The following is a 23,234-nucleotide window of genomic DNA, read 5'->3' as shown; positions in this document are numbered from 1 at the left end:
TGAGTTCTGGATCTGTTAACTGTACAAAATGGTGAGTAGGAGTCTTGTGAAGCATGCAAAAGGATTCAGGATCCAGGCAGGAGTGGTGGGTAGGCAGACAGACGGGTGGGCCATGCCAGTACAAGCTGATTGTGTGCAGCAAGGCAGAGGTGCTACAGAGACCTCTAACATGCTATGGTTTACCACATACAGAACACACATAAACACCTCCAGTTGTACAGCACACTTACTCTGCATTAAAAAAAAAAAAAAAAAATCAGAACTGATGCATTAAGAAATGCAGTTGGCATATTGCAAACATGAAGAACTTTTAAAAGAAATCTGAGTTTTAATGAAAATAAGGTGCAAGAAATTCCATGTAAAGGCTGAACACATTAGTAGAGAAGGCAGACTAGACAAAGCACATAAATTCAGTAAAGCACTGGGCATTTGAAGAATATTCAGCTTCTTTTTACCAGTGACCACTGAAATTTTGGAAAGTTTTTTTGTTAATTTTTAGGCTGTAAACCAATCTCTGTACTGTACTTCATCATTGACATCCTAATTCCTAGGCAATTTATTTTGTATTCATTCACAGTGGTACAGCTAAACACTTCATGGATTATCAGTTTCCATTCCTGCTGACTAGGTGATGAATTGTTAAGACATTATTTGCCAGCTCTTCTGCAAACTGCTCTACTTGCCTAATTTCCTTTATAGCTAATCAGTCCTTGGGCTCAAAAAAAAGGTCTTTTTCAGAATTCTGAAACCCAACTGCTTTTCCTCAAATATGCGTCTCACCATGGAAACAACTCCAATATTACAGCTTTACCTCCCAAGCAGACAATGGACAAGTATACCCACAATAATAAATAAATAAACAATACAGTTAATTCTGCTGAGTGTAGTACTTTTAGTGTGTGTAAGCTTCCACACATCCAGACAATTTAGGCATCAAGCTTGAAAAAGCTTGAACAAATTTGAAGAGTCTCTTCTGTCAGCCCAAGATCCTTTGGCAAAATACAACTGCAACCTAGGCAATGTTTGGTGATTTCTATTACAAAGACTCTGTATTTTCTTTTATCACTGTTAATATGAACAAACTTCACTAGAGTGACAGCGGTCCCAAGTCACCTTCTAGAGAATAAGTTCCTTCACCAAGTAGTACTTTGATTACTATGGTCTAGTTCCATGAGTAGCAGTGCAGCCTAACAACGCTGCAAAAAACCCCAGCGGCACTGTGCGGCGTTTAAGGAGCTGGCACTCGTGTTGAGGGAAAACCAGACTGTGTACGTGCACAGGAGCCGGGGTGTGGGATGTCTGTGCAGTGATGAAGTTCCCCAGCATGGCTGGGGTGTTTGCACAGCAGCAAAGTGCTTGGAAACATTAAGTCCCCCAGGCACACAGAGGGCTGCTGTACTTGTGTTGCACATATTTTTGCCTTCCATTCCAGGGCAGGAGACTGATATTCAAGATTGTTGTTGCTTATAGCATTCCTTCTCCAGCACTTTTAATGGCCTTTGTCCATTTTATCCACTTAAGTGTGAGTTTATATCCTTGAAGCTATACTGGCAAATAATTATCCAGTTTGCTGCAAAAGTCCAGCACAAAACTTCACGTGCCTTCCACATGTAACTGACGCCCAAACCCACCATTGGGAGGTATCAGAGAACACCTTTGCCTACTACCAAGCTCGGGGATGGGCCAAGTGAGTTTATACAACATTCCACTATGTTAAAACCAGACACCTGAAATCAGGCACCAAATTGCCAGGTGGAAAATCACAATAATATAATGTGTGACTACATGCAGCTGCATATCTGCTGCAATGCAACTTGAAAAGACAGTGTCCTATTTATTTTACTTCTAATCTGAACATAATCCAAATATCTGATTATTACCATTTCTTTAGAAAAGGCCACCTCCATACAGAGGATGTCCTCCTAACCAACTTTTCAGCAGCAGGTAAGAGGCCACCAGGAGGAGCTCTGGCTCCAAATCTCCTCTAGCAGAGAGCTGAAAACACGTCTTCGCCAACATTTTAGTCTCAGAGCTACCTTAGAGCAGAAAGGCTCTGCTCCATTTTTTCTTGGAAGCAGTTCCTCCACTGGGTGTCCATGTGTGGAAAGCTGGCCTCTGACCTCCTGCTGGCACTACCCAGCGGCTACCGGGGTGGTGGGAGGCAGAGAGGACAACCAGAGGACTGGTCTGGAAGGAAAAGTAGGGACTGGAACCACTAGTTCAGTTCACAGATACCAACCCAAGTCCATAAGACCCTCAAAAACATCTTTATTTGATTACTTTGCAGAAAGACTCCCAGGATGCAGTGTCCGTAGGCACACTATCCATCACAGTTTAAGTACATTTCTATTTCTCTGACAGTCAGGCACTTGGAAACAGACTACAAAATGAGTTACACCACCAGAACTGAATTATCCAGTATTACTGCGGGTCTCTGTTATTTCAAAGTATTTTCAAATCATCTTTCCTCATGTCAACCTAAGAAAAACATTGATGGCTGTTTCACTCAACCCAGTTACCCCCACAGAGATGAAGCTCAGGAGCCACCCTGGAGGAGAAAACAAAGAGAAAAGGCAGCCTGGGGCAGTTTTACACAGCAGCCTTGTAATGGAAAAAAAAAAAGAAAACTCTGCTTCAACCACTTTCTCCCAGTGCTTGCAGTGCTCTTTCAACCTGTGCCACAGGAATGAGACGAACTCCTAAGGTCCCTTCCAAACCAAACCAAACCAAACCAAACCAAACCAAACCAAACCAAACCAAACCAGAACAAACCTAACCAACCCAAACCATTCTATGATCCCATGTGCCCAGTTTGTCAGGCCTGCAGTGCATTTTTGTAAGTAACCTACACTTCATACAATCTGCTCCTTTCAGGTCACATTCAGGTCAAGGAAAACAAGCTCCAGGCCAATCCAGGCATATGACCAGTGAAAGACCTACCAGAGGGAGAGACAGGGGAGCCTGGCTGCTATGAAAGCCAAGGAAGACAGAACGCGTTCAGGTACTCAAAGTCTTGCAGTATTACGTGTGAGAAGGAATACACAATGAGGTGGTGCTGTCTTCTACTCTAGCCCAGACACATTTAATTCCCCACAATGCTGTTGCTCACTGTGACACTTAGCCTCTCCTTTCTGTTTTCCTCAGCAAACAGAGGCTGTGTTCAGGCTCAGCCCTTCTGGAAATGGACTGAAATTTTGAGATCAAGAGATGAAAAGCCTGTTAGGAAAGCTGGAACCTTTGTTGTTCCTCCTCTGATGTTCTATAGAAAGCTATGAAAAAGATCTACTTTTTGCAATCAATGGAAAAAGCAGTGAAGTAGGTGTAAAGGCATAGGGAAAGGAAACCTGAAGGTTTTTTTCTTACTGGGGCAGATGATTACTATCTTTCCCAGTTACTAAGCTCCACACAGTGGGTCTAAGTTGACCCATGGGTGAAACTTCAAAGATCTTCCCAGGCAATGAAACCCTGCTAAGAGATGGGGGTGAAATATTGCTCACAAATTAAGTGTGATCACAAGAGAATGTCCTGTACAAATACAGAAAATTCATCACCACTTCCAAGCTTCTTTACATTCAACAGTCAACAACACATCTACTTCACACAGAGAGCAAAGGACTTAATTTGGAAAGTAATGAACTTAGTAGAAAACTTGAAAGGATTTTCTAGAATTAAGTCTTAATTGTGCAAATAGCCTCTTGAGAACCTATTTTGGGGGACTCCAACATTATGATTTGTGAAGTTCCCACAGAATTGTTTTTTTCTTAAATGTACATTAGTTTGCACTTATAAGACTTGCCCAGCCACTAGAGGTTCAGGGGGACCCATCTTAAATAGCACCAGACAGCAGACACGTTCTGTTCACAAGTGTTCACTGTTTTATTCTACTGTAGGTGTTGCCATGAACCTTTATATGTAATCTGGAGCCCTAGCAAGCAAGAATTGAAAGCATTACCAGTAGAGACGTAAAATACCAACTCTCTTTCCCAGCTGTGCTCATATGACCAAAATATTCTTTTCTAATAAACAAGTCAGTGGTGTGTAAATCTTTTTACAAGGCACTGAAGGTGAAAAATATGTACTTTAGTTGGGCTCAAACAGCTAAACAACAGCTATGTTATAGCGGCATTATAATCTCCCCAAAGTATTATGGGATAACATGAAATAATTCTTCTGCAAGAGAAGGATAAATAACACTTTCATTAAAATATCTTCTCCTCTATTGGGAAGGTCAAACCAGTTAACACAGTTAATGATCTGGACTCAAGAAAAGGAGGCAGTTTAAGAACACCCCAAAGAATAGGTATCCCACTCATAGTCTTCTATTTCTTTTTTGCATAAACTTCATTTTTTGATTTTTAAGGCAAGAGTCCTGCAGCTTGGATCCTCCTGTGTTTCAAGGAAGCATTATCTTACACAAAGTCAAAGTTAGCAGTGGAAGGCAGAGGGAATGGGGAATCTGGTGAGCGCTGCTGGCGTCTGTGCGAGCACGGCTGGGCCGCCCGTGGCCCCGGGGCTGGGGCTCGACCGTGATGTAGCCATTGATGATGCGGATCCGCGGAGGAGGATCAGTAGCACTGCAAGGCAAGAGAAGAACATCAGTCCTGACCCAGCCCACAGTTGCCCAATGGCCACAGAGCAGGAGGTGGTCAGCCTCTGTGACCCCCTGTCAGTTTTCTGGGTCCATCCGAATGGTCTCTTGTACAAGTTGCACACTGACCAAAAGTCTGTGCCTCCTAAATGGCAGAGTGCTGTTTAGTCCCTTCCTCACACATGTGGACAGCTCCCACACCAGCCCACAAGGATGAGGTGCTACCCAGCCAAACTGTGAGGTAGACATGAGGGGGAACAGTGAAGAGACTGAGGAGGGTGATGGCAGCACCAGAATACTGGCCCTGTCTCAAGTCTACCCAGCCTGCTCATTGGTCCCATACAGTCAGTCAGGTGGGTAAGATGACTATATTCCTAACCTCTGTCAGCTAAACAGAAAATAGATAAGAACAAAACAAGTGTTGATGCAGAGGAGTGTCACTGCTGGGGCACTTGTTGAGCACAGCTGGAGTGAGGCACCTGTTTTCTGAGTACATCTTCCTCGGACATGCTCCATGCACTACACTTCATATGGGCCCACCTTGTTCCTGTACTGTATGATCTCTTCCACAGGTCAGGAATTACAAAAAGATTTACACAACATACTTCAAGCAGAGAAGAATGGCTTCCAGAAACACATCCTAGATCACCACATTTCAGAGTATCTCCCAGTGGTAGAGAGTACTCTGATATTGTGATGAACAAGAACTGAATTAGAGCGTACATAAGCTGAACTCCCATAGTGGTAATACATGATGGAGGAGAGAAATGTGTATGATCCAGGCTGCTAAGGCCAACTGAACCTGATCTGGGGAAGATCACACACCGCAGCAGGCCAGGAGTCAGAAGGGTCAGACACTACATAGGTTGTAGTTCTCTTTGGCAATGGACTGAAAGCAATGCTTGACACCACAGCTGTGCGACTCACATACCCCCCAGGACTGCAGGGTGCTGTGTAGAACCTGAAGACAAATCTGGACAAAACTAAAAGCAAGTCCACCTGGCAAATACAAACCCAAGTAATTTCTTCTGCAGCCAATCCCCAGGCGCTGTGCACCATTCTTATTTCAGTTCACTAAGCAAAAATGCTTTGGGAAATTAAAGGCAATTACTATCCTTTTTTAAAACACTCTACTCTTCCTTACCCAAAGATCTGAACAATGGCTAGAGAGAAGCCAGCTGGCAGCACATCAAGGAAATACAGCCAGCAGCTGATGCATACCAAGGCCATTCTGACAAGTGCACTACAACACTACTAAATCACTTGAGCTGTACCTTTCACATTTTCAGGCTCACAGGAGGAATCATAGGATTATGTAGGTTGGAAATAACCTTTAAGGTCATCAAGCCCATCTGTAAACCTGAAAGCTGTGAATGGCCCATTTGTAAGAAACCCAACAGCTTTACCGGTGTCTGCACACCCACAGCAATGTTTGGAGCGAGGGCTGAGACTCCCAGGCAGACAGGCCCTGGAGCCCAGAGGTGCTGGATTTCCCTGGGAAGGGATGCTCAGCCTAGCCCGGCAGTGGCACAGGTGCTGTGGCAGAGCCCAGCAGACAGCCAGGGCTTTACAGGAGCCCAGTGCATGGGTGGGGCTCCTGCCTGAGGGACAGCTGCCTTCCCTCGGCACCATGGGCACAGCAATCTCCCAGGCATCCTTTGTCTTTCCCAGCATTGCCATGCAACATCTCCATCTCCAGATGTTTAAGCTCCTCTCTGCTGCTAAGGAGTCACCCCTACAAGGCGTTTGTCATCTAGCACCAGGGTAATCTTCTAGCACAAAGGACATCTTAAACAGTAGAGGAAGAAAGGAAACATAAAAAGAAGAAAAGAAAAGCAGCTTTTCCTGCTCCCATACTTATGCAAAAGTTTCCTAGACTGCCATCATTTGCTTTGCTTTTGCCTCACTACTGCCTGGCAGTGCTTCAAATCTTTGCAGCCCTAACATGCCTTCAATTTGGTCACAGTAGCACATCTTCTCATTTTCCCTCTTCTTCTCAAGGCTTGATACTGCAAGGGCACAGGCGTCTTAGAGTCACTGCCCTCTGACTTCATGAGCTTTGTGGGAGCAACTGCATGTGAAACACTGAACATGGCACTGTGGAGGCACAGTAGGAGATTAAGACAGACATTTGTTAGCATTTTGATTAAACAGACTATCAACATAAACTCCAAAAATCCATTCACAATCAGCTAGTATAAACTACATTAACAGAAAGTAAATAGTACACTAAGAGACAAAATCAAGTGTGATCAGTATAGGATTTGTTATATTGGTGAATCTTGGACTGTGTGTAGGTCTGTCAGAGGACGTGTACATGAGCATTTGTCTCCCAAATAGCTAATATTAAGGCTGAAGGAAGGAGCAAAGAAGGGAATGTGGTCTAAAAGATCTGACAATGGCTAATGCCTCAAAGAGAACAACTGCTGCAGCCACTTGTGGCCAGCCTGAGCCATGTATCACTCATAGCAGTGGTACAATTAGGATACAGGGACATGAAAGGAAAAGCATGGAAAGGAGAACTCTGCTACACTGAATAATGTGGGGAGCAGGAAGAAATATTCTTCAGAGGGGAAAAAACCCAAATAATGTACAGGCTTCATTTCAAGAACTGTCAGACTTTTTCCATTACCCCCACCTGTCTGGTTGTTTATGGTATCACAAAAATTTAATGCCTTCAAGCTGAGTATGGCAGAGATACAAACACATAAAGTACAAAAGAAAGCATATTTGGGCATGTGTTATCTAACAGGAGGGAAACATTAAGGTATACATTCAGTCACAGGCCTTATTATAGGTAATGAGAGAAATTGGCCTTTTTTGTTTTTCTGTGGACTGCCGTAGTTCTGGTAAATAAGCTTTTCTGGATGAAAAGTAAGGGATATGTGTGAACATCTGCCCCACAACACACTCATTTTTTATATAAATTCTGCCATCCATTAGGCTGTCATGCTTTTTCAGACTGAAATAATACAGAGACTGAAAATACTGCATGAATATTGCCCAAGTACAAGGAGAACATATGTTAGGAATGATAGTTTCCTCATATGCAGCAGCTTTTGTTTAATGGTCCAAGGCTTTGATCTGTACCATCTACCACCGGACCCAGCCTTCCATGAAAGAGAGGACTGCCATATGCTCACAATCCCTCAAGCCCAAATGGAGAATGATCTAGACAAGACTTCCACTTGTTTTATGCCTAGTTTTCCACAAATCTAGCTATGCAAAGAATAAAAAAAGAAAGCTTTTTTTTTTTTGCCACTAAACGCACAAGAAACCTCATGCAAATGCTTCAGAAAGAACCACAGCAGTGGAGAAGGTCAGATCCTGTCCACAGGATATATCTACCCCTGCAGAAGTTGGAGGGTCTGTATAAAACCATCCAAGGTAAAGCCCAGTTTGACAAGCCATCCTCCCCCCCCCCCCAGCCATTAGATACCTTTCCTCAAGGCGAACCCAGAGGTCATTAAATTGTCGCAGTTTTTGCTTCTTCTGCTGCTTTTTCTTCTTCTTTTTGTACTTCCTGTCTACTTTCATGAGCACATCAATTCTGTCAGGGAATAGCAGGTGAGGCAGGAACTCTCCCTCCTCCTCTTCCTCCTCCTTCTGGGGGTGTAGTGGGAGCTCATGGGACATGACATAGGGACTGTGTGATGATGAAAAGGCTAACAAGGTTTTGGGAGATTTTTGGCTGGAAGAAAGAGAGAACACAGATAGCATTTAAAAGGGTTTTGAGGCAAAATCCTGTATCGAGGCACATACATATAAAATAGATGTTTCTCCCTGGATGCTCGTGTCTCTGCTGTGTATTCCTACTCCCTCTTCCTTAAGCCAATATTGATTTTATCATCAAAATAGTACTCTTTAGCAAAAAAAACTTTGGAAAAGAGGCAGTCTGTGTCAGAGGAAAGAATGCAGTCTGGATAAGGGCGGAGTAACTCTTTGTAATAAGCCTGTTCATCTAGAGACAAATCCCTTTTAAGTCAGAGTCAAACCACACTCCTCTAATCTGATGTGCTGCAGAACACAGACCAGATTATTTCTTTCAACATTCCTGCCCAGAACAAACTAACTTGGGGGACAAAGGGAAGGGCAAACAACACAACTAAAGCACACCAGCTGATGAAACCATGTCTGGATCAGCACCTCTCACTGGTGGAGAAGGTAAGAAACAAGCTAGCTCACAGACCATGGCGACAGAAACACATCTTGAAAATTACCGCCTTTGAAGGGAAAGGCTTAGCATACCATTAACAGTAACATGGCTGCATGCTGGACCCAGAGAAGGCTGAAGTTCTCAATGACCACTATGTGTCAGTGCTCAAAGGCAAGTGTTCCAGCCAAGCTGCCCAAGTCAGGAAAGGCAAATGGGAGTATCAAGGTCCTAAGCAGAATGTAGGAGAGAATCAGGTTTGAGACCATCTAAAGAGCCTGAATGTGCACAAGTGAGCGGGGCCTGATGAGATTCATCTGTGGGCTCTAAGGAAGCTGGCAGATAAGTTGCTAAGCTACTGCTAAATAATTTCTGAAGACTTGTGGCACTCAGGTAAAATTCCCAACACCTAGGAAAAGGGAAAAATAACCCTCATTTTTGAAAAGGAGAAAGTAAAAGTCTCACCTCTTGTGTGAGGCAAGATCATGGAGCAGATTCTCCTGAAGACTAAAACAAACATGGAAAACAAAGAGGTGATTGGAAACAGCCAACATGGCTTTACCAAGGGCAAACAATGCCTCTTAAGTTCGATTATCTTCTCTGATGGGGCAGCAGCACTGATGGACATGGCAGAGCAATTGCCATTGTCTGCCTGCACATAGGCAAAGTATTTGACACTGTCTGACATGATATCCTTGTCTCCAAACTAGATAGACACAGATTTGATGGATGGATTGCTTGGTGGATAAAGAACTGGCCAGAAGGCCGCACACAAACAATTGTGGTCAACAGCTCCTTGCCCACAGGGAAACAAGTGATGAGGGGTCTCCCTCCGGGGTCAGTCCTGGCACCACTGCTGTTCAAGATCAGCGGCATGGACAGTGGGATCAAAGGCACCCTCAGCAAGTTTGGCATCAGCACCAAGATCTATGGAGCAGCTAACACACTTGGCAGGCAGCAATGCCATCCAGAGGGGCCTGGACAGGCTGGAGAGGTGTGTCTGTGCAAACCCCATGAAATCCAACAAGGCAAAGTGCAGGGTCCTGTCCCTGGGTTGTGGCAATCCCAGACACAGCCACATGTTGAGTGGAGATTGACAGCAGCCCTGAGGAGAAGGACTTGAGGCTGATGATTGAAGAAAACTTTAACATGATCCAGCCATGCGCACTCACAGCCCAGGAAGGCAATGGGATCCTGGGCTGCATCCAGAGCAGCGTGGGCAGCAGGGCCAGGCAGGGGATTCTGCTCCTCTGCTCTGCTGAGACCCCACTCAGAACCCTGTATCCAGCTCTGGGGTCCTCAGCATAAGAAGGACATGGAACTGCTGGATCAAGTCCAGAGGAGGCCACAACATTGATAAGAGGACTGGAGCACTTCCCTGTGAAGACAGACTGAAGAAGTTGGGCCTGTTCATCCTGGAGAAGAGAAGGCTGTATGGAGACCTCCTTGCAATTTCCCAGTATCTGAAGGGTCCTACTGGGAAGCTGGAGAGGGACTCTGTCAGGAACGGTAGTGACAGGAGTAACAGACACTCCTGTCTGTTACTGAAGAAGGGATGCATTTAGGACAGGTATTGGGAAGAAATTCTTTACTGTGAGGGTGGTGAAATACTGGAAGAGGTTGCCCAGGGAGCTTGTGGTGCCCCAACCCCGGCATTTTCCAAAGCCAAATTGCATAAGACCTTGCAAGCTGGTCTAGTGGGAAGTGTCCCTGCTCATGGCAGGGGGATTAGGACTAGATGATCTTTGAAGTCCTTTCCAATCCCTTAGCATTCTATGATTCTATGATTAAGGAATCCTTTGGGCCATCTAGTCTGCATGAACTGAAAGCAGATTAATTTTGGCATCACCAAGTTCACCCTCTTTTCATTTTCTTTTAGACGAAGGCAGATAGTACAAATAAGAGACCAGAGCTCAGCACACAGTTGTGTATTGGCTTCTAGGGTTGAATGCAAAAGGGTGTAATGCTGTTCTGCCACTCAGATAAAGCACACCAAGGAGCATGAAATGGTGGTCTTAGAGGGTTTTATGGACAAGTATGGAGGTCTACACAAAGGGGAGGAAACTGAGAAATTGCATCTCTCTCATAAACAGAGCTGAGTTTTGCACACATTTATAGGAAGTAATGATGGATGAGAGTAGGACCTTAACCTCCCAGAGGCCCAGATCCTGCATTAGGCTGGTAGCATTACTGGGAATTTCAAAGGAGCTCCAGTGAGATATGTACTGAGACTTTGGGCATGTACAAACTGTCCTATACAAGACAAACCTTTGAAACCCCAAGTAGAGCTCCCAGAAAAAGCTCTCAGGGCTATGACTACTCAGCTTCCTGCAAAGATGATAAATTGAAAAAAAAAAACAATCAGCTTCACTATGATTACTGAAGCTGTTTCTTTATTTTTAGAGCAAGCAACATCTCATCTGTACTCTAAGGCAGACAGTCTGCAGTATCCTATTCATTCATGGCTTTGCTGGGCCACATTTCTCATTGTTTGGAACAAATTCCCCTCGTCACTTGTTTATGAGCATCTTGGACAAAACCACAAAATCAAACCACTCTGTGGGTACACAGAGCCTAACAGGAATATCTGACTGATCTTCATGGCTACTTCATAAAGAGAAGAAATGCAATAGTCTTTTTTTACAAAAGTGCAGACTGACTTGGGCTGAAATTCAGGAAAGTAACAGGAAACCACAGACCACCGAGCAGAAATAATGAAACTTCCCTAGAACTGAGTTCCTTTTTCAGCTTCCAATGACATGAAAAGGAGGTGGTCTGGAAGGAGGCATATTTCAGCATGGGTACACTTTTAAAGCTAGCTCATCACTGTATGCACACTTATTTGACAGCAAATACAGGGTAGTTCCCAGAGAAGGGGAAATGAAGTTGTGGACTAGAACATTGAGAGAGTAGATGGAAAACAAAGATAATTTGTCCTATTTGCTGCAAGGAAAATCAGAGTGATCACATGTTTTTTGAGAGAGTCTGCTGCAGAATGGACCCTAGCTATCAATCTCATTCAAAATCATTGCAGTGTCACACATTGTCACTGCCTCTGGACTGTCATCACCCTTCAGCTCTCCTCCTTAGCTGCTTAACATCATCCACTCTTTAAACAGATTAAATCAGGTTGCTAGAGAGAGCTAATGAGAGTTCATCCACCTTGCAGAGGGATGAACTCTCATTAGCTCTCTCCGGCAACCTGATTTAATCTGTTTCAAGCCCATGAGTCCCTTTTCCACCATTTCTCTTCACTGTTTTGTTCCTTAACTAAGTCATAGAGCGGGTAGGACCCCACCCCTGTGGATTAGAGTGCCATGCTGCCTGCAGCCTTCCCTTCTGAGCCCATGGCCACACCATGCTGTAGCTCAGCTCTGCTACAGTGAAGTAGAAGATGACCTGCATACTGCATGGCCAGACATTTATTCTGATAGATGCAACCTCAGACACACCCATATTCCAAACCTCCTTTCCAACATTTCCTGCAGGCAATTCTTCTAGAGACCACTGGAAAAGGAACAGATTCAAAAGCCCATCCTTCTTCCCCCAGGCCAATTTCCCATCGCAGCAGCTAAGGGACAGTCAGCAAGCGCCTTAATTGTGGCTATGTCTGTGCTGAATATTTTACAATATATTATTATATTCTAAAATCAGGAACAAGAGTTAAAGACCAAAGTGAGTCAGAAGGAGCTTGACTAAACTTGTGGTACTATTTAGAAACTGTTCTTTGCAATACTGCCTGCTTGGGGCACCTCTTTTGCCTTCCCTGCCTGGGAGAGACCTGGGAGAAGGAACCTTTCTGTCTCCATCTAGGGATATCTACCCCATTTGCTCTGCAGATGGAAAGTACACCTCAGGCAGTCCTGCCTACTACAGGAAAATGAGCATGACTATCCTGCATCCGTATTGGTTCCTACACACAGATATCTACAACATATCTCACAAGGAACTTTTTGTTTAGCCAGAGCACAGGAAGCAGCAGACTGTGCTGCTACAGCGAAACATCATGTTGCAGGGAAAGCAGATGACTGCAGCCTTCCCCCTCCTTATATTTGAGGATATCTCAACTAATATACCTACTGAGTCTGACACCAGAGCAGTCATTTAAACTCTCTGTCTCAGTTCAACCACTTGCCTTTTTACCCTGTCTCAGTCATGAAGAGTGAAATAGTCCACAGGTGCTGACTGGACTGGGTGCAGCACTACACAGGACAACAGCTGGATACAGCTCCACATTTACGAGAACAGCACTGGGTATGCTGTCTAGGCTGCTCTGCTATTTGCCCCTAGAACAAGCCCTGGATAGCAATTAAGTGAAATCTTCCTTCCAAGCCCTAGGACTCCAACAAACTCTTGCCACAGGTCCTTTCCCTCATCTTAAATGCTCTTTTCCTTTGAACCCACATTTTTCTTAAAATGCATTTCATATTTTTAAATCTGTTTCCAAGCCATCCAGAAATGCTTAACAGTGAAGTGCCATCTTATTACTCAGGTTTAGTATCAAGTCTCCAGGGAAGATGATCTGTCCAATAGTCCTAATAAGAGGTTTAAGATGCAACTGATGCCAAACTGAGGGCTTTCAAAGGCACAAGATGCTGAAAAATGAACTTCCCCTATGTGGTTATGGAACTGGGTGCCCAGCTACTCCAAGTAACCTTGATACCAGCCTTCCTGATAAGTGAAAATCTACCCCTCCTTTATTCAGTTGTCTGCCCTTACATCTTTACAGAGCAGTATCAGATCTTGTTTATCCTCAGGTACCTATGAAACTATCTTTCTTTAAGCTTTAAGAAGCTGCTGTAGCTGTTTTTAGGAATATCTAAGCTAAGAATGACAAAAGCAACATGAAAATATCAGTGCAGGCTGTTTTGAGTTTTTCTTTGTTTGTTTGTTAGCTTTTAATCATCCTTACAAACACTGATTTTCTAGCACAACTCCAGTGTCACAGAATCATTAAGTCTTGTGCTTAAGGACAGGTGCTTCTCCTTGTCAGACCACATGCCCAATGGCAGAAACAGGGTTAGGGACTGGCATTCATATAATCATGGGCTAAGTCTTGAATCAGTTTTTTTCAGTGCATCTAAAGTTAATGATGTATGTCCATATTAAGAATCATTGCAGAAACATGACCTGCCAGAATTTCAATATCATGTTTTCAGACAACAGCAAAGGCGGTATAAAGAGGAAAATAAAGCAATCAGAGTATGAGAAAAACAGTTGTTACTAACTTGCACCACACCTGTAGAGTCCTTGGCACAGACCAAGACCCAACACTGTGCCCTCTGCACAAATCCTATCAAAAGGCAGTAGTCCTGCCTGAGAGTCCCACATCAGAAATGTGGGGAAGGAGGGACAGAGATGCAAACAGGGACACTATGGCCAGCAAGAGGACAAAAGGAAAACAGTACTGTAATTGGGATCAATTTCCAATTTTCTCCTTTGTGGTTTTTAGTAGTGAAGAGCGAGTATGTCTGACAGCTACATGTTTGGTAAGAGTGTGGAGAAGGGCAAAGCAAAGATTGCAGACCCCAAGCTGGTGGCAAGAATTCCAGGAAGAGGTGAGTCAAAGCACAAGTAATTCTCAGTAGAGAGTGGAGGAGGAGATTATCTGGCATTCTCTAGTTACTGAAACCATGGAGGTGGATAAAAGCATCCAGTGCGAGATAAAAAGAAGCAGGAAGGGTATATCCCAAAGGACAGCTGCAGGATGAACCAGAACAACAAGTACCTTAGCTTAAAAATGCGGAAGAAAAGAGGGGACATGAGAGCAATCAGTCATAGAGACAGCTTGCAAAGACTCTGGGCAATCAGATTCCAGACTGGGAGAGAGTAAACAGAAATAATAAAAAATAGCAGTATAAAAGAAGGGCATTATTAAAAGGCAGGGGAGTCAAACATATAAAAGAGAGGAAAGAGAAACCTGGGAGTCTGTATGATACAAGACAGCATCCAGATCTGATGCACCAAGCATGCATACTCTGTGGCTGTTCATTTAAGATTTAAAACTTACAAGGGTAGAAATTTTATTAACAAGAACAATAAAAACAAACAAAAAATACAAAAAACCCGACAAACAAAAAAAAAAAAACAAAAAAAAACCCACAAAAAACCCCAAACCCACAAAAAACCCACCACAAAACCAACAACAACAAACCAACAAACCAAAGAGCACCAACCCCAACAACAAAACCCCAAAACCAGACAAAATAAACAAACAACACAGCCCCACCAAAACAAAACCAAATAAAATCCCCTTTCCAAACTAGCTCATGGAAGAGAAAAGCAAACTGCTGGGAAGGAGAGAAAAAGCCTAGCTCCCTCTTAGTTATAATTCCAGCTACCATTCCTACTTCATAATTGTTTACAAACCCCCACCAATGGCTGCTCAGCTAGGTAAAAGCATGCATTACTTGTTGATGGCTTGTCCAGCTGGAGTGTGCTCTACTTCATACCCTTCTCTCCTCAAAACATCAATCACTGTGTTGTTGCCCATGAAATGACCTGTAGTTAAAAGAAAAATTACATCAGAACTCACCAACCACATGGAATGAGGGAGAAAACAACAAAGTCCTGCCTCATCACAGGAGGTGTGCCACACTCAAGGCAGGCAGGGCTTTATCACTCCCCATCAACATGCACCAGAAACAGAGGATCTCTAATTAGTGATTGCTGAACTTTCCCAAGGTCACTCCAATTATTACATTCTGCCTTTCCAAAATGCAGATGTGATTGCAATTACTCTGGTCCCACAGGTTGTTGCATAATGGGCTGCCCAGGGAGGTGGTGGAGTCACCATCCCTGGAAGTGTTTAAGGAAAGAGTGAATGTGTCATTTAGAGCCATGGTCTAGTTGGCATGGTGGTGGTTGGTCAAAGGTTGGATTTTATCACCTCAGACATCTTTTTCAACCTAACTGACTCTGTGATTATCAGGCCATTGTGGATTACTTGAGGGAATAAGAGATGAGGTTTGGACACCCCTGTTCAAGAGCAGCAGTGAGTCTACTACTGGAGGTGATGTAAAGAAGGTCAGAATCCTGCCAACACTCTCCACTCTGAAAGCCAATGACTTAGACCATCAAACAGACCAACTTCTTCATTATATGCCACTGGGGCCAGAAACTTGACCTCAGCCGTGCTGATGAAAGGACTCAGTTTTAGAAGGACTTAGATAGTTCTGCCCTCATTCTGTGATTTACATCTCTACTCCATTTTCAGACAGCTGTCATGGCTGGTCAGATTGTATTTTGGCATCATAGTGAATAAATGACTACTCAAAGACTGCAGGAGCTTTCCCGACTGTATGCTCTGCTCACAGAACAGCTTCCACCATCACTCTAATCTGTCATCAGACCAGGCTGCTGAGAAGCAGAAGAAAAAGAGAACAAAGACAGAACAAAGACAGAACAAAGGCCTTGCACATGCCCTCATAGATCCAGATTTCATAAAACATTTCTTCATTTAACAGCCTACATAAATTAAAATTGGCCTTTGGCAAATTACTAATTGGAGTAATTCCTTGCTTCTGTAGATGTACACAGTGCTAAAACTGATAGGTAACTCTAGAAGAACTGTTTTCTGATAATACTGTTCATAAATTCATGGCACTAGAACCAACAGAATTATTCTAGTAGCCAGGGAAAACAAGAAGTTATAAAGAGAATTCTAATAGAGCTGAGACTAACAGGAAACTAAACATAAGGGATTAATGACTTTTCATTCCAAAAGGGGTTGAATGAACTGGAGTACTAAAATACCAGTTTGTCATGCAACAACAGCAAACTGCTTTTGATGTACCAGCTAAAGGCATGAGTTGGATGGTACCATTTGAGCACAAGATGAGCTTTCCCCCAGAGCCTAAAAGCATGAACCAATCTAGCTCAAATGAAACCTTTTAACTGAACACTGCAATGCACACCCATTGGGTACCATATTTTCTCACACAGTAAATGGATTTTGCCCCACCTCCTCAGATTAAATTTTGTCTTCAGAAGAAGCAAAGCTTATGTACTATTATGTTGACCTAACCTAGTACTGATGGTATCTGTTGCTTCAGAATGGCTCAGCTCCAGGTACAGCAAAGCAAGAATTCCACCATGTCAGCAAAAAAGACCAGGTGCAGCAGGGAACAGGAATGACTGCAATGAAATATTGTAATTGAGTAAAATTAGCTACTGTAAAACAAACATTAGGTATATAAGATGCCAGACCTAGCTTCCGTCTCTCACCTTCAATGCAGAGGAGAGGTATGTGCAAAGGGAAGGGGAGAGGGATTCACTCCTCCTTCCCTACCTCCACACAGCAGATGAAGGGGTGCTTCCAAAGAATGATGCATTCCTTTCAAATGACAGGCAGGTTGGTCAACTTGGACTTGTAGAGAAGTGCCTCTCAGCTGACAAGGATAGGGGCAGTGTATATTCCAAGTTCTGATGAGGCATTCACCTCATGCAGGCAACAATGCATGAGCCAAATCTCATCTTCAGAAGTGAAAAGCAGGGCCAAGTCTCTGAACTCATATTTTCCTAATCCAAATCTTTCAGAAGGAAAGGGACAAGACATTAAGATAAGCAATCTATGGGGCAATGTATGGTCTTAAAATAATTTTCCTTGAGCCAGTTTAAGAGCTTACAGTTACATGGAATTAATGTGGGAGTGAGCTACTGAATAGCTGCTCATGCCACACCATTAAACATTCTACTCCTCCATCAATCTTCAGTCATCCTTGCTCAGAGCAGTGATTTAGACTGGAATGTAGGAAATCACTGTAGCACATGGATGAATCCCATTTCAATAAGTCGACTTGCTTGAGTGATTTTCTGTAGCTGGGCTCTTTATTTTAAATTTAATTTAATGCAGTGATAATAATGTATTTTTTATCACAGTTATCTGTACATACTTCCACGGAGTGCCTGTGCTCACTGTTGCCAAGGCAATGAACTGGGTCTGCATGTGAGAGAAAAATGATGAGCTAATATTGTGCAAAAGGGAACAGACCAGTTGAATAAATATGTGTGAAAGAGATGCACATAAATACAAACAGGCATGAGATATTCGATTTTTCACAAGACATGATCAATCAGGAGCCACTTAGGATAAAGGGTTGGGTGATGCAGTATTCACTATCCAAAAGGTGGGCCACTCACTTTTCATGAGACAGAGCTTGTTTGTGGCCCAGAGGATTTACAGGTTCAACTGAGTGAGATGCCAGATTTGAAAAGCAGCAGAAGGGTGAGGGCTTGAGGTACAGGACTCACTCTATCAGGAGCCTCTCTAGGGTCAGAACTTTTGACTTATTACTGGGGACCATCACAAAAAGCACTCAGTGGTGTATGAGAGATCAGATTGTCAAAAACAGCAGTAAGAAACACAAGAAAGAGTCACTCCCCAAGGTTTAAGATGAAGCAACTATTGCTGCAAGGGAGACTTAGATGATAAGTCATGTGACAGGGTGCAGGCCTCTTTCACCTGTTTTCTATTTTAGCCTAACACACTTGAATGCTCCCCAAAAGAAAGGCCCTGGGCTCTGTCCTATCAGAAAGCTTGCTCTTTTCTTTGTGTGCGTAGCCCTGCATTATCTTCACACCACTAGGTGAAGAGATGCCTCCAAGAGGTCAATTTACTCTGGCAGGGGGTGGGGAGTCATGAATCTTTATTCTTCTATGTTCAAGCTCAAAGAGAAACTAAGAAGCTGTTGTGTGGACCAGCTCAGCCATGCGCTCTACTGGAGTAAATAAGACCCAGGCATTTAATCTGCACTTAAAGGAGGTGGCATGCAGGGACCCCAACAGGCAATATGCTCAAAGAACAATGCAGCTGGACCAATGTGCACTTGCAGACTTGACCAGGCATTGTGTGCTTCTGACCTTCCTCAACAGCCATACCCAATCCTGCAGAACACAGGCTCCTGCTGCCCTGAAACCTGTGTCTCCTGCTTGCAGCTTTTACTGTCAGCGCTTGCAAAGCTGCTTCTGTAACCGTGACAGTTTGGGTAAGTGTTATCTAGATGACTGGGTTTCAGCAGAGATTGTTGAACCCAAATTTGAGCCATTGTGAATCTGAAATAATTCTGTGTCTAGCAAAAGGAGTTAGGAAATACTGCAAGACAAAGTTTCTGTTTCTGTTAATAAATTTTAATTTTTCACCAAAACCAAGTCTGTAAGACTAATGAAAACTATACTACTTTCTGAATTTCAATAAAATTGACTGTTCCAAGCAGACAAATAAAGTTCTTTGACCTCTTAGAGTTGTGTAAAAGGAAACCCCCAAGTATACATAATTCTGTGTTTTCTTTAGTAGAAAGATGGCACTTCCCATCCGCCCCAAAAGCATGTCAAGACCTCACCATTCACAAACATCCCAAGACAATGAATCACTGGACATACATGTAAAGACACCAAACTGTTTGTTAGGAAACCTGATCTTGACTGCTGACTTCCAAGATGTTGTGGGAACAACTAAAGCACAGAATTATAGCACTGCAATCACAAAACAGCACAAATTAGTCCAGCCACTGGGGACATCATAAAGCTGGAAGTTTATTTGGACTACAAGCACTCGAATGGACTTTTGGGGCCAGAGACTCTATGCATCACTGAAACAAATACTTTCAAGAAAGCTTCAGAGGTATGGATCTTCCAATTATTTAGAAACTTCCTGGAAATGCTTATGGTAATTATCATCTGCATTCATTCTTCATAACTTTGCCTTTAACATAAACACAGACTTCTTAAGTACACACTGGGATGCAGACTTGGGAGTAATTTCAACCCAGCTAGTACAATTATGGAAGAAAAAAGCTATACAAAGTATTTTTTATGATCCAAAGCAAAGGAAGGAAATCAGGTGATGTGATCAATTAAATTACAAATCAGTTTCCTTCATACATATGCTTTCTGTACACACTTTTCAAGAGGAAGACGCTCTTTTCAAGCATGAGTGTGATACACCCAGGTGTAGGAAGCTCACACTTATCACTTCTCCTAGAATCAGGAGGAGGAGATTTTGCACAGTTGCATTAGATAATCCAAGCAACATATGGAAAACAGAGCCACCAGATAAGTGGCTGGAATTCCAAATCTGTCATTTAAGTGTATCTAATACAAAACATGTAATACTAAATCCAGTAAATTCTTGCTTCTCACAGTATTTCCAAGTCCCGAAAAGCCAGGTACCAGAACAGAAACCAAAGGACAAAGAGCATGGTATTCTCACAAATACTGCAGGGAGAAGGAAATGACAAAGATTGAAAGGGATAAGGTGGCACCAGTGATGCTGTAAGTCAACTTAAAGAATCCCTGAATTCACATTAGGTGTAGCAGTATAAGGATGTTGCATTAAAACACTTCTGCAGGCTTGCAGGTCAAATCTCATACAAACAGCCCTCCCATGCCTTCCTGTATTTTCCAGACTGCACACCTCCAAACAAAATCCTTACTTTGATTACCTACAAGATGAAATATTAGTGAAATACTGCTCCATAAACTTTGAACCAAGGTTTTATCCTTAAGGCCATGATGAGTGTTTGTCCACAAAACCATGATTTTGTGGAAATCTTTTATTACTACAAAGTCTTAGTGGACCATACTTCACTACTCTTGAACGAAACAGGAAAATCTGGTGGAACAGTGGTGTCTCTGTGCTCAAGAAAGTACATTCCCTAGACATGGAAGGGCTTAAGTCAAGTGCCTCAAACTTAAATTCACTCAGGAGGAAAAAAATATAATTTTCCATTTCTTCAAAAGTGATGTGGTTTGCTAATCAACTCACCTACAAAACTTCCCAAAGTAGTAGATGTTGTGCAAGTGGCCTTGTACAACATGGCAAATACCATGGAAAAGAAGCACGCGGAGTTACGATTTGAATGAGCCAAAATGAAGGAATTTTTCTTGAGAAAGATAAGATATTAATCTACCTCTTTCTGTTGAAAATTAGGCCTCTTAAATGTAAGACGTGAGTATTTTTTACCTCAGGGATTCCCATTTTTACCCTTAAGCAAGTCAAACACCCTAACAATCCCCAAAAAGTAGTGAGAAAAAGCTTTTTCATTGATTATGAGACTGAAGTTTTGGCTAAATTAACAGAGAAGAAAAGTTTACATGCCCATATTGCTTGTTTTGTAAAAAAAAAAAAAAAGTTAAGAGAAACAGTTTATATGCAGGCAGCTTTAGCTAGTGGGTATCCATTTAGTGAGAGTTTTCCTTAGGTTATGAGACAAGAAGACCCTTACAGAGGTGCTATGCTAGCAGCCAGCACTATGTTACCAGTAAGGGAAGGAATTACCAGTGTAATACCTGAGCTACACTACTCACACGCACCTCTGCCACTGAATCTGCTCCCATTACACACCACTCCTTCCTTTCCTGCAAAAAAGTTATCAAGGACTTGAAATTCCCCTAGCTCAAAAAGCACATTACATGATGAAAATTTTCCCACCTTAGTTGCCCAGTAAAGGCAGCAATGGGCAAACCCAGCACTGATAAGAAGACTGTCAGTATCTGAGCAGAAACAGCACAGTATTTTGGCCAGGCTGATTTTGACAGCTGTTTTAATATATTAGAACAGAGGTTACTGCCTCTAATGGAGAAATGCAAAGCTTTCTTCATTTCGGTGTCAGAGATGTCAGGCGTAGTGCCCTTCATGTGAACCCTGAGGCGCTGGATGTGGGTCCTGCCTCCACACAACATTATCTTTCCCCTTCAGGGGTTGTTGTTCTAATAAACCCTGTCATTAGCATTCTGGAGACTCAAAGAGCCTGCTAAGAAAAACAGTCTCAAAGCTGCTGGGTTGTATCTGGCATTCTCAGATTACAGAGGTGCAGGCACACCCTCAGTCACTCAGCCTTTCCTCCCATCCAAGGAAGTTAAAATGCTGCTGCATTCCAGAGACAGAAGCATGCAGGCAATCAGCAAGCCCTTTGAGCCCAGGGAGAAGTGAGGTGGCCCCACAGGATTCATTTAATCTGTTTTTTAAATTTATTTTATCATTTCATTGTCTTCCTGCTCCTCCCACCAGCTTTTTTTTTACCTCTTCCAGGTTCCACAAATATTCACCCTCTTACAGACTTTTCATGAACTTACTCATTAAACATTTCAAATCTTTAACATAAGGCATAGGTAAATCTACATTACCTGTGGAGCCCATTTCTCCAATTCCAAATATACTGATGGCAGCTGCAAATTTTCCATGGTGGATTCTGAATTTCCACCAAATTTCAAAGTGATATCTCATTTCCCTGAGCAATTTTGTATTCCCATGGGAAGTTTTTGTTTGGTTTTGTTTTATGTGTATAAACACCCATAGAAGTTGGACAGACACATCCTGGACTTTTACATCATTGACTGCTTTTTACACTCACAGCTGACAGTTCCTTTCTCCCATCTTTTTTTACTCAGAGACAAAAAATCTTGGTCTTCCTGCATAATTTCACATCTAAAGATTCCAGATGGAACAGAAAACGTCAAGAAGTAGGACTGAACAGCTCTACGCAGAAACAGCACCACCTAACATCACTCAGATTCAGCACACTTGCCCCTGGAATTTTTGTTTTGTTTTGGTTTTTTTGTTGTTGTTGTGGGGGTTTCTTTTGTGGGTTTTTTGTGTTTTGTTTTGTTGGGGTTTTTTTTGTTTGTTTTTGTTTTTTTTTCTTGTTATTTTTTTGTTTGTTTGTTTGTTGTTTTTTCTTTTTATGTCATAAGGATTGATGGAAAAGGGTTTAGGCATGCCTATGTGGCACCTAAGGCTGACACAAAACTGATCTCTCACATCACAAGGATTGCCTCAAAACCTGGAGAAGCTGAAGGAAACCATTTGGTGGACTACAGCAGACTGGGATAACCATTGGTGGTAACACATTCTGTCTGGGAAAAAAAAACAGTCAGTCCCTGGAGATTTGACTCCATACAGTGACTAATGCCAAATAAACACATTTGTTATTTCCTTTAGTAATTAGAAGAAATGGTAGCTGAAGATATCAATATCCTTTTTTTATTTGTGTTAATGGTGCCTTACCAACATCCAGTATACTTTAAAGCCTCAGAATGATGTTTTTTTCAGGAGCAAGGAAAAATAGCTCTACGAGAAAAAGGAATTTTCCAGTGTTCTCAAGATTAAGAGGACCAGCTTCTGAGGTTGTCAAATCAGCCAGCTTCTCTCACTGAAGTCAGTAATTTCTTCCATAGGGATATAAGGAATTTTTGATCCCTCTGTACTTCTTATTCATGAACTGACACTTTGGAGTTTCTCAACCGTTCAAAGAGGCAGGAGAGACTAGAGGGAATTTAAAATTGGCTCCTAGAAACCTGGCTTCAGCAGAGGTCTTGTCTGTCAAAATAAAGTCAAGATCTCAAGCCATTAAGTATGCTTCCTCCTACAAAATAAAAACCCCAACACTTTTTTTTTTCCTGTCTTATTCTTCAGCTCCTCCAAGAGAAACCATAAGTAAGCTAAATGAATAAAATGGAATAAAATTACCATGCTGAAGAAAAATCCATCTAGAT

At 42.7% G+C, this 23,234-nt stretch overlaps 1 protein-coding gene across 1 annotated transcript in view; it reads right to left on the bottom strand.

The window, feature by feature from the left end:
* Nucleotides 1–342: 342 nt before the first annotated feature.
* Nucleotides 343–23,234, bottom strand: part of TRABD2A (TraB domain containing 2A) — an 87,149-nt gene continuing 64,257 nt past the window's right edge. The window contains exons 5-7 of the mRNA XM_005486269.4: nt 15,152–15,242; nt 8,028–8,279; nt 343–4,574 (exon numbers count right to left, since the gene is read on the bottom strand). Coding sequence (XP_005486326.2) covers nt 4,394–4,574; nt 8,028–8,279; nt 15,152–15,242 — 524 coding nt within the window. The 3' untranslated portion in view covers nt 343–4,393. The remainder of the gene's footprint in view (nt 4,575–8,027; nt 8,280–15,151; nt 15,243–23,234) is intronic.

Source organism: Zonotrichia albicollis, chromosome Z, assembly GCF_047830755.1.
Source record: "Zonotrichia albicollis isolate bZonAlb1 chromosome Z, bZonAlb1.hap1, whole genome shotgun sequence".
Classification (NCBI taxonomy): Eukaryota; Metazoa; Chordata; class Aves; order Passeriformes; family Passerellidae; genus Zonotrichia; species Zonotrichia albicollis.
The sequence above is the reverse complement of the archived record's forward strand: the minus strand, read 5'-3'. Positions and strand labels throughout refer to the sequence as shown.